This window comes from Eutrigla gurnardus (assembly GCF_963514095.1).
Source record: "Eutrigla gurnardus genome assembly, chromosome: 1".
Classification (NCBI taxonomy): Eukaryota; Metazoa; Chordata; class Actinopteri; order Perciformes; family Triglidae; genus Eutrigla; species Eutrigla gurnardus.
Genome location: NC_139915.1, coordinates 33,051,216 through 33,063,127, shown reverse-complemented (window position 1 = coordinate 33,063,127; position 11,912 = coordinate 33,051,216). Strand labels below are relative to the sequence as shown.

Sequence of the window (11,912 nt, the reverse complement as noted above, 5' to 3'; positions counted from 1 at the left end):
CCTCCATCCATCTCCTCCTCCATCCATCTCCTCCACCCATCTCCTCCTCCATCCACCTCCTCTATCCATCTCCTCCTCCATCCACCTCCTCCATCCATCTCCTCCATCCATCTCCTCCTCCTCCATCCACCTCCTCTATCCATCTCCTCCTCCATCCACCTCCTCCTCCTCCATCCACCTCCTCTATCCATCTCCTCCATCCATCTCCTCCTCCATCCATCTCCTCCTCCTCCATCCACCTCCTCCATCCATCTCCTCCATCCATCTCCTCCTCCATCCATCTCCTCCTCCTCCATCCATCTCCTCTATCCATCTCCTCCCCCATTCCTCTCCTCCATCCATCCATCTCCTCCTCCATCCATCTCCTCCTCCTCCATCCACCTCCTCCATCCATCTCCTCCATCCATCTCCTCCTCCATCCATCTCCTCCTCCTCCATCCATCTCCTCTATCCATCTCCTCCCCCATTCCTCTCCTCCATCCATCCATCTCCTCTCCTCCATCTCCTCCTCCATCCATCTCCTCCTCTATCCATCTCCTCCATCCATTCCTCTCCTCCATCCATCCATCTCCTCCTCCTCCATCCATCTCCTCCTCCATTCCTCTCCTCCTCCTCCATCCACCTCCTCTATCCATCTCCTCCTCCATCCATCTCCTCCTCCATCCATCTCCTCCTCCATCCATCTCCTCCTCCTCCATCCACCTCCTCCATCCATCTCCTCCTCCTCCATTCCTCTCCTCCTCCTCCATCCACCTCCTCTATCCATCTCCTCCTCCATCCATCTCCTCCTCCTCCGTCCATCTCCTCCCCTGGTATACTTTGATGCAACTACTTTTACTTCAGTAAATGTTTGAATGCAGAGCGTGTGTATTTCTGTGGTAATGTGTACTTCTGAGTACTTCTAAGTGATAACTGATGTAGTATTAGAAGGAGGCAGCTCGTGTTCATTTAAATATGGGAACTAGAAGCGGAAGTTGAACCATATTCAGCCAGTTTAACCCCTGACTTATTGAACAATCCTTCGCTCCTGAAGTATTCCTCCCGTCATCTGATCGACTTGGCAGCCGACAGACTCTCGCTGCTGCCGCTGCTCACATTTCCAGCAGCAGAGCTTCGGTAAGCAGATTTACGCGCACGGATTTAAGCTGTTGCCTTCTGATTCGTCCACACCGCTAACTTGTTCCTGCAGGAGGTCGGCCGAGGAGACGACTACAGGGGGGGGGGGGGGGGGGGGGGGGGGGGTGATCGGAGTAAAGCTGCGAAGAAGCCACGGTCCTGTGATGTAGAAGGAAACGGGGGCTGGATCTTTGGAGAGGCGCGGCGCACCGCGGGGACGCAGCGCGCACACCGAACTCTCCAGACTCGCACCCGCTGGTCTCGGGGGTCGGGGAGCTCCTGGATCCGGCTCATAGATGACAACTACTGCGGGGAGCCCGTCGACCACCGGCGACCATGTCGGACGTCTCCGCTGACCCCAACAACGCCACGCTGCCGGAGGCTGCGGCCGCCGGCTACAACTTCCCGGCGCTGGTGTTCGGGGTCGTGCTGATCGTGGTGGTCGCCGGCGGGAACGTGCTCGTGTGCCTCAGCGTGTACCTGGAGAAGGCGCTGAAGACCACCACCAACTACTTCATCGTCAGCCTGGCGTTCGCGGACCTGCTGCTGGCGCTGCTCGTGCTGCCGCTCTTCGTTTACGCGGAGGTAAGCTGCGCGAGGACAGGCGCGTCACGGGGGACCCGGGGGTCGCGGTGATCAGGGCGCGTGCATGTGTGGATGAGGAGGCGTTGGTCAGATACCAGACTTCAAAAACAACAGAAGGTCAGGAGAAGTAGCCTTTTTTAATTAATCAGTTTAAAAAGTGTCTGTAGCTCAAAACGAGAAGATGTAAACGTCATGTGTCCACGTGACCAGAGGTCGCAGGTCATGTAATGGACAGAAAGATGTGTGGATGTTCCACTTTACTATTGTTCTGGATGTCAGTGAAGGAAACACGACTACAAACGTGTGAGAAAGAGACACAAAACAACCTCCTAGATGTAATATAACCACCTAGACAACCGCAGATACAGAAAACTACAACAAAAACAAGCAAAATCACTGCAAAGAGACAAACAGCACGACAAAGACACACAACATGACTTCCTGGACACACAAACATACCAGAAAGAAAGGCAAAACAACTGTAATGACACGCAGAATTGATTCAAAGACACACAAAATGACTTCCGGCACACACAACATTACCACAAAGACACAAACAAACGACTCCAAAGACCAACAAATCAACCACAACGACAGAAAACTACTATAAAAACAAGCAGTGAACTGAAAGACACACACAATCACCACGAAGACACAACAAAACTCACAACAAACAGCACAAAGAAAAACACTTTTACACGGAAAGACGGATAAATCCTCCAGTAGAATCACATATTTCAGACGTCCTCGTTACAATTGTGAAAGGGATCAGAGCTTTGGTCTAATCTGATCTGGGAAGGCCGCCCAGTAAACCCAGTAGAACCATTAGAACCAGTAAACCCAGTAGAACCAGTAAACCCAGGAGGCGGACCATCCCGTCCTGAGTCATGCTGCCTGATCGATGGAGGCGTGGGGGGTGAATCATAATGTTCCAGTGTAATATGAAAAACTGTAATAAATAAATAAATGTAGCTGTTATGAAGTTATTAAAAACCACCTGCCTGTCAGACCCCCCCCCCTAAATCCTCTTAATTAGCTGCCGTGGGGATCTCGTTACCTTAATCTAGAGTGTCACGCCAACGGCTCGTTAGATTAGAGGAAGTCAAAGTCTCCAAGAAGTTCAAACCCTCCCGTGTTCACCGGAGGAGAAGGAGAGGAGTGGAGAGGAGAGGAGAGAAAAAGGAGAGGAGAGGAGAGAAGAGGAGAGAGGAGAGGGAGAGGAGAAGGAGAGAAGAGGAGAAGGAGAGGAGAGAAGGAGGAGAGGAGAGAAGGAGGAGAGGAGAAAGGGAGAGGAGAGAAGGAGGAGAGGAGAGAAGCGGAGAGAGAACAGGGAGAGGAGAGGAGGAGAAGTCAGGAGAGACGAAGGAGAGGAGAGGAGAAAGGGAGAGGAGAGAAGAGAAGAAGAGGAGGAGGAGAGGAGAAGGAGAGGGAGAGAAGAAGGAGAGGAGAGAAGGAGGAGAGGAGAAGGAGAAGGAGAGGAGAGAAGGAGGAGAGTCGCTCCACTCCAGGAATGTTTGTTTCACGGCTGAGCTGCGGTGGATTTTACATATTTACTCTGGGATTTAGGCCAGCTAATCAGTGTGTTTTTCTGTGTGTGTGTGTGTGTGTGTGTGTGTGTGTGTGTGTGTGTGTGTGTAGTTCCAGGGTGGCGTCTGGTCCTTGAACATGCTGGTGTGTGACAGCCTGATGACCATGGATGTGATGCTGTGCACCGCATCCATATTCAACCTGTGTGCCATCAGCGTGGACAGGTACGCGTGTGTGTGTGTGTGTGTTGTTCAGATGGAGACATCAATACAATACAAGTCATATTTATGAGAATATGACTATTGTATTGTATTGATCATTCACATTTTTATCCTTTCAGCTCTGCAGCATCCTTTAATCTATCCATCCATCCATCCATCCATCCATCCATCCATGCATCCATCCATCCATCCATCCATCCATCCATCCATCCATCCATCCATCCATCCATCCATCCATGCATCCATCCATCCATGCATCCATCCATCCATCCTTCCATGCATCCATGCATCCATCCATCCATCCATCCATCCATCCATCCATGCATCCATCCATCCATCCATCCATGCATCCATCCATCCATGCATCCATCCATCCATCCTTCCATGCATCCATCCATCCATCCATCCATCCATCCATCCATCCATGCATCCATCCATCCATGCATCCATCCATCCATCCTTCCATGCATCCATCCATCCATCCATGCATCCATCCATCCATCCATCCATCCATCCATCCATGCATCCATCCATCCATCCATGCATCCATCCATCCATCATCCATCCATCCATCCATGCATCCATCCATCCATCCATCCATCCATCCATCCATGCATCCATCCATCCATCCATCTATCCATCCATCCATCCATCCATCCATCCATCCATCCATCCATCCATCCATCCATCCATCCATCCATGCATCCATCCATCCATCCATCCATCTTTCTTTCAGCCTCAGTGGGTTTAGAATAATTAAGACACTCAGAACACAAAGTACTAGAAAATCAGGCAGTTTTTTGGATATCGCAGCGTACAATTAATTACGCTTAATTTAGGGCTTGTGCTAGCGTCTGATGCCGAGGACCAAAATAAAACTGGGTGTTAATTTAAAACAAAGCAGATGGGAGCTGCAGAAGATCATTTACATTTCACACATGGGAAACCTGTAACAATCCAAAAAAAAGTGGGAATGAAGCAGCTGACTGTCTGTCTGGAGCAGCTGGGTGACGTCTTCATGGAGCTGTTTTTAAACTTCATCTACTTCAACTTCAATGGGAATATTATGATGAAGACGAGCTGAAGAGGAAACGTTTTATCTCATTCAGAATGAGGTTTATCCTGTTTAACATGTTCTTTACATGATAATAATCATAGATTCAATTTGTAGGGCACTTTTCATTCAATGAATCCCAGAGTGCTCACATTAAAGAATACATAAATAAATAAATAAAAAGTAAAAATAAATCAAATAAATATAGCTTCCTTTTATAGTGCCTTTTCATTCAATGAATCAGTGCTTACATTTGCAAAAAAAAAAATTAAATAATACATTTTAAAAAAGTACTAAAAAATAAATATATATAAAAAAAAAAGTACAAATACATTTTAAAAAATTGAAAAAATAATACAGTCAAGCTTCCTTTTGTTGTGCACTTTTCATTCAATGAATCCCAGAATGCTAACATTAAAAAATAACTAAATAAAAAAGAATGGAAAAAAAAGAATCAATAAAAATGTAAAAAAGGTATGAAAACAAATTGAAAAATATAAATAAATACAGTCTAGCTTCCTTTCATAGTGCACTTGTCATTCAATGAATAAGAAAAAATCTAAATTAAATAAAAAAAATACAAAAAAACGTTTTTAAATGATAATGCATTTTAAAAAAGTGCTAAAAAATAAATATAATATATATATAAAAAAAATAATGAATACAGTCTAGCTTCCTTTCATAGTGCACTTTTCATTCAATGAATCAGAAAAAAACAAATATAAGTTAAAAAAATACCAAAAACATTTTTTAAATAATAATACAACAGTACTTAAAAAAATTAAATAATATTTAAATGAATAAATAAATACAGTCTAGCTTCTTTGTTCTGCAGGTTCATTGCCGTGTCCATCCCACTCAACTACAACCGGAAGCACGTGGACCACCGCCAGATCGTCCTGCTGTCGGCCACCTGGCTGCTGGCCCTCGCCGTGGCCTCGCCCGTCATCTTCGGCATCAACAACGTGCCCGACCGCGACCCCAGCGAGTGCAAGCTGGAGGACAACAACTACGTGGTGTACTCCTCCGTGTGCTCCTTCTTCATCCCGTGCCCCATCATGGTGCTGCTCTACTTCGGCATTTTCCGCGGCCTGCGACACTGGGAGGTGACCCGCAAGGTCAAGTTGCGCAGCAGCATCGAGGCGTGCAGGAAGCTGCAGCACGCCGCCGTCGCCACCGCCCTCCCCCCGCTGGCAGGCTCCATGCCCGGGCCTCTCACCGTGCCGCTGCCCAGGATCATCGAGAGGGACTTGGCCCAGTCGCGGCTCGACGACGCGGACGACTACATGCAGCAGGAGATCCCGTACCCGCGGCAGTACCGAGAGAACTCGGTTCCCACGGTGACGCTGAGCCAGCAGTTGCACAGGAAGAAGAGGGCCAAGATCAACAGCCGGGAGAGGAAGGCCATGAAGGTGCTTCCTGTAGTCGTAGGTGAGTGTTCAGCTTCTCCTCCAATCAGAGGCACACAACAGCTACGACACATCGAATACTGTTAAGGCAGGAACACACCGGACCAACCGTTGGACGTCTGAAGCGTTTGGAGAGTCTCGGACGAGGTCGGGAACACATATGTTTGGTGTGTACAGCTGCGTCGGAAGCTTTCGGAGCCGCGCGGACGTTGTCTGATCAGACTGAGCATGCGTAGTCTGAGGAGGTGGGCTGTTGGACGTCTGAGCCATTGGATACTCTGATTGGCGGTGTGCTAGCGAATCAGAGTATCCAATGGCGGTGTGTGGGCGGGGCGGAAGTGACGATGGTAAACTCCGTATTACTCGTTCCCTACTGAGACGACGTCTTCGTAAAATAATGAGCCCGAGAGCACACAACGCGAGTGTCACCCTAGCCAGAGTCATCTTTCCAGAAATGCCAAGTATTTAGTCCACAAAGGTCTTCTCGAGTCGAACGAATACTGAACCAAGACGTGTGTGCATTGTTTTTATCTGCACTCCGTTCCGTCATTTCCTGTTTTCCTGTTTTGGAGTACTGGCACGAGACTAGCGCCACCCGCTGTTAAGGAGGCTTATTGCATCTCGCGCAAGCGCAGAACGTACACGCTGCTGTGCTGTCGGAAGCACGTCGAAGCGGTGTGTACAACGCAACTTTTCTGCCGAACGGGTCAGACGAGAGGCAACAGAGTGGGCGGAGAGTGGTCGGATAAGGCAGTTGGACGTCTGGGCGGTGTGTGGGGACCTTTAAAGAACCACACCTTAAACTTTTAATGGCCACCAGGGGGCGACTCCTCTCTGGTTGTATAGAAGTCTATGAGAAAATGGTCCTACTTCTCTCTGCTGGCCACCAGGGGGCGACTCCTCTCTGGTTGTATAGAAGTCTATGAGAAAATGGTCCTACTTCTCTCTTGATGTATTATCTCAGTAAACATTGTAAACATGAGTTTATGGTCTCAATCTCTAGTTTCAAGTCTTCTTCAATCCAGCATGATGTTCATTTAGTACATTATGGTCCATTTAGAGTCCACCAGACCAGAAAGCAGGGGATGCTTTAGGGGGCGGGGCTTACCCACGCTACCAATGCTAGTTAGCCACTAAGATGACTTTAACACTTAGCTGTAAAGATGACCTTGAATTATAGAAGCTATGAAGTTGACGAATTGGCAAATTTGGTGAAACAAAGACTTTTGTGTTAATTGGATTTTGGAGAATATATCCAAACTTTTCTGGAAACAGGTTTGTACATCAATTAATTTTATTTTTAATTAATTGATTCATTAATTAATTTCACTTTGTCTGGCTCTCTCTGCATCTCTGATGAGAGGGAAGTCGGTTATTTCATGAGCACGGTTTGACATCAGTGATTGTAGTCAGACGTCGAGCATGTTTACACACGTTTTTGTTTTTTTTTAAATAAAGTTGCCAGTTGGTGAGGCGTTTAAGTGCTGAACGGTTCCGTACGGTAATCTCCTGTTTAAAAGCGGCAGCTGTGTTGGAGCCCGTTTAATCAAACAGGGTTCAGAAATGTTTTACCTGCTGCACGTTTATGAAGATAAAAGGACTCAAACAGTTAATTAGCCCTTTTTTCCAGTGGCAGCGTTGCGGCTTCGGGTCCTGGAGGTGTTTTCGTGCCGAGTGCCGGGATAAAAGCGTCACCTCTGACTCGCCGTCTCTCAACGAGCAGCGCCGTTATAGCTTAAAGCCCTCAATCCAATTATTATGCAACACGTGATGCTACAGTTACACCACCTCTCCTTCACACCGGCACGTTCTGATTGGTTCACCGCTTTGACCTATGACCCGCCAGAGATCACTCGGTTTTTACTGTTCAACTGCTTCACATGTGGAGTAGTCAGACTATCAGTGAAGACCTCCAACATGCCAGACGTTACTGAGCTCAGAGGAAACCTCCCTCCTCTTGAGGTGAATGTGAAAACAAACATCGCTCTGCACAGTGAAGCTGAAACGGTTTTCATTTACAGTTTATTCAGCCAGCAACTCACAAAATTCATCTCAGTGGATTCATTGAATCAGCCAGGCTGTTTCTTTGCTAATGAAGACCTACAGAGGCCAAAACACGTTAAAAAAACACGTTAAAAAAACACGTTAAAAAAACACGTTAAAAAAACACGTAAAAAAACACGTTAAAGGTTGAGTAGGTGATTCTATTCAGCAACACTTTCTGTAATATTACTTGAAATCCTCATAACATACCGATAGCAATGAATTCATTAAATGCTCTGACATAAAGAAAATAACAAAAATGTCATCTGGCCGTGGCAGGACTGTAAAAACCCTCGTCCAATCAAAACAGGCAGAACAGAGAAAATGATTGGACGGCCTGCCTGTCTGTCAGTACTTACTTCCTGATCTCGAGCACTCCTTTAGCGTTTGAACAGAGGTCTGAACGAAGGGGGCGGGGCTTTTTCGGTTCTGCGATGTGTTCAAAGTCAAAATCTCTGTAGTTTTTTTCCAAATGACCTACTCAACCTTTCATGATTTAGCCAAAGTTGTCAATATTAATAGCACACTATGGATGTGGTCTGTAAATACAATAAATTGGATGATAAACTAGATGAAATGAATGCAATAGTTAGCATATTCTAAAGGAACGCGTCAACGCTCTCCGCTGGACGAATTAAGTGTTATAACGACGTAACCTGATGATAAAAACACGACGTATCACACAGCACACTGAAAACCAACCGTCAGATAAATAGCAAGCTGTTTATTACTGTTTGGCACAAAAACACCCACCTGAACACACCGGGACAAAACGAGCGGACCTGAACGCATCCTATGAATAACAAGCGATGCATTACGTCCTGCTGACAGTACAGCTGTGGCACATTATGGAAAAAAGTCCTTAAATGTCCCGGAAAGAGAGAGAGAGAGAGAGAGAGAGAGAGAGGGACATACATCTTACCTCTCAAGCTCTCAACACAAAGCTCATAAATCGCTCACAAACACCTGAGACCAGCGGCCTGCTTGGATCCGGTGACACGGTTATTCATAGAGCGAGCTTATTAAAAAGTGAACTTGGATCTCACCTGCTGGTTCAGGCAGAGACGGATCTGTGGGTTTAGTGTGAGGGGGATTATATAAATCATGTTTCCTTGCCCACGTAAATCCAGCAACAGAATGACCCTTGAATGTTTTCTGTTTCTGCATCTATCTGGAGAAATATTTTTAAAATGCATGATTTTTTTGTGATGGAGAAAAGACAAATCCAAAATGAGCTGTAAAGGTTCCCATTCTGTTTGGTCTGGAATGAACTCGTTGTGAATCGTTGGAGAGTCAGGTTGTCACGACGAGACGCCTCGTCTTCGTCCAGGTCCGATCTTCGGGGAGTCGAGCGGAAATGTAAAAATGAATGATTGGATGAGTTACGAGGAGAGAGGGAGTCGTGTTTGAGTGAAATGAGGAGGTTTATGTTCCGCCTGCAGGTACAGAAGGAGGTCGTCCATTAAAGCTACTTTCTTATGTTCAGCTTGACATTCAGCTCCCATGGTTTATTAAATCATTTTTTACATTTAATTTAATAAGTATTTTCTATCGTCTGTGAATCCTATTTTATTTTTAAATGTTAATGTTACATTTTTTTTTTAAAAAGACAAGAAAAACAAGATATTCTTTAGGGTGCATGCTTTTTTTTCTTAATTGAATTTAATTTAAGTATTTTCAATCGTCTGTGAATCCTATTTTATGTGTAATGTTAATGTTAAAAATATTTTAAAAAATGAAAAAAAAAAACGTGCTTTAAAGTATTTTCTTATTCTCTGTGAATCCTATTTTATGTGTAATTTTAATGTTAAAATTATAAAACAATTCACAAATAAGTGCTTTAGGGTGCATGCTTTTTTTTCTTTATTTAATGTAATTTAATTAATTTAAGTAATTTCTTAATTTCTGTGAATCTTATTTTAAAAAAGCACAAAAAAGATGTGCTATAGAGTGCAGGCTTCCCCCCTAATTTCATGTAATTTAAGTATTTTCTTATTCTCTGTGAATCCTATTTTATGTGTAATGTTGTTAATGTTAATGAAAAACAGAAATGTGCTTTAAAATACCTGTAATCTTAGAAACATGAACATTTCAGTTCGTATCTGCACTCTTTAGTTTTTTTGCTCCTAAATGTTTTTGCAAGATTCAGTTTACTTCCAGCTTCCACCTTTCTGATCCCGTCCGTTCTCCAGTTAATGTAGATTTATTCATATTTCTTTGACGCTACGACCTCCAGCTGTGTCGTTGCAGCAGATCTGGAGTCTGTTCATCCGAGGTCAAATGTGAATCCGCCGCTTTCTTCCCACAGATGAGTGTAAAATCATCTCCGTGCCTTAGACTTCAAAAGGAAAGTGAGATTTCTTTTATCTCGTGACATAAAAAACGCGAAGCTTGAAAGTTCATAAAACACGCGTTAACAGGCAGAAACCTGAATCTTCACTTATTTATGGAGTAGATCTGTGGACAGCTGGACACCAAAATCTACCACATTTCAGAGACAAATACTTTTTATTTTAGTTAGTTTAGAAATATATTATTACTACTATAATTTTAATATTATAGATTAAGAAAATTAATTCTATTAAATCAATTAAATAAATGGGAGGAAAACAGCTTTTTGTTGTTGTTATACAAGCCGATCCTCTTCTACGTGCAGTGGTGGGATGTACATTTACACGTACTGAACAATTTTGAGGTACTTGAGGTACATTTTCTGCTGCGTCATACCCCACTACGTAATTAAAGGTAAATATTGTACTCAATTACATTTGTCTGACTATATTTTATGTAGAAAACACATGATGAACTTATAAAACATGATACTACAGCGTGTTTTTTTTAATTGTATCGTGTTTTTGTACGTGAATCAACCCAACAGCGTATAAAATAGTTCCACCCCGATAAACTGCAGCAGAAAAATGATAATTATACACAATGTATAACAGTGAAACACCTTTTAAAGTACATTTCCCTGATAATACTTACATAATATATTTTGAATGTATGTATTTTAGTTGTAGTGGAGTATTTTTGTTGGAGTAAAAGGATCGATCTTCCATCTGCAGCAACTCAAATGAAAAAAGGCTAAATAAATAAATAAAAACCGTTCATGTCGGAGTTGCCATTTTCCAATTGATTGACTTTGACAGGGAAATTGCCGTGCCAACATTTTAATTGCTTTGCGCCCTCTGACAGTCACATTGTGTGATTTTACCGCCTGCCAGGACAAAAAAAAATAGAATGATTGGTACAAAGACGAGAGAGGAACAACCCCCAGACGTGCCTTGTCACATTTTTCTGACACATCGTGAAACGCGGTGTCACAATATTTCTGCTCCGAGGCCGAAACGCAGGCGTGACGCGACGGGAGCGGCGTGCAGGTGTGAACCCGCCGCTTCCTGGGAAGGAACGAATCCTCCATGTTGTTTTTTCTCCCACGCAGGCTGCTTCCTGTTCTGCTGGACGCCGTTCTTCGTGGTGCACACCACCCGAGCCGTGTGCCTGACGTGCGTCGTCCCCCCCAGCCTGGTGAGCACCGTCACCTGGCTGGGCTACGTCAACAGCGCCCTCAACCCCATCATCTACACCATCTTCAACACCGAGTTCAAGAAGTTCTTCAAGAAATGCTTCCGCAGCTGCTGGTGATGCCAGGCTTCCCTCCGCGGCCGCTGAGGGGAGCGACCCGGGGGGAGGTCACGACCTGGGAGGGGGAGGTCACGACCCCTGGACTGGTTTCCAGTTGACTCATCTTTGGATGTGGACGGCTGATACAGGAAATACGCTTTAACACTGGTGATATAAATCCCATTTTATCATTTTGGCGATGCACGTTCTGGATCCTCGGGGATTACTGACCGAACTAGACGACGATGTTGGAGAGGAAACCGTTTTCAGGTCTGTACAGACCTTCCTGACTTCCTTTGCCTCGGTCGGAATCACGGTCGGCCGGCTCCGGTG

General features: G+C 44.9%; 1 protein-coding gene across 1 annotated transcript; it reads left to right on the top strand.

Moving 5' to 3' along the window:
• The first annotated feature begins 1,313 nt into the window (after nucleotides 1–1,313).
• On the top strand, nucleotides 1,314–11,912 carry drd4b (dopamine receptor D4b). Its single transcript, XM_084006269.1, has 4 exons — nucleotides 1,314–1,701; nucleotides 3,340–3,452; nucleotides 5,339–5,934; nucleotides 11,398–11,912. The coding sequence occupies exons 1-4, from the start codon at nucleotides 1,453–1,455 to the stop codon at nucleotides 11,598–11,600; spliced, it is 1,161 nt and encodes a 386-aa protein (XP_083862395.1). The 5' UTR covers nucleotides 1,314–1,452; the 3' UTR covers nucleotides 11,601–11,912.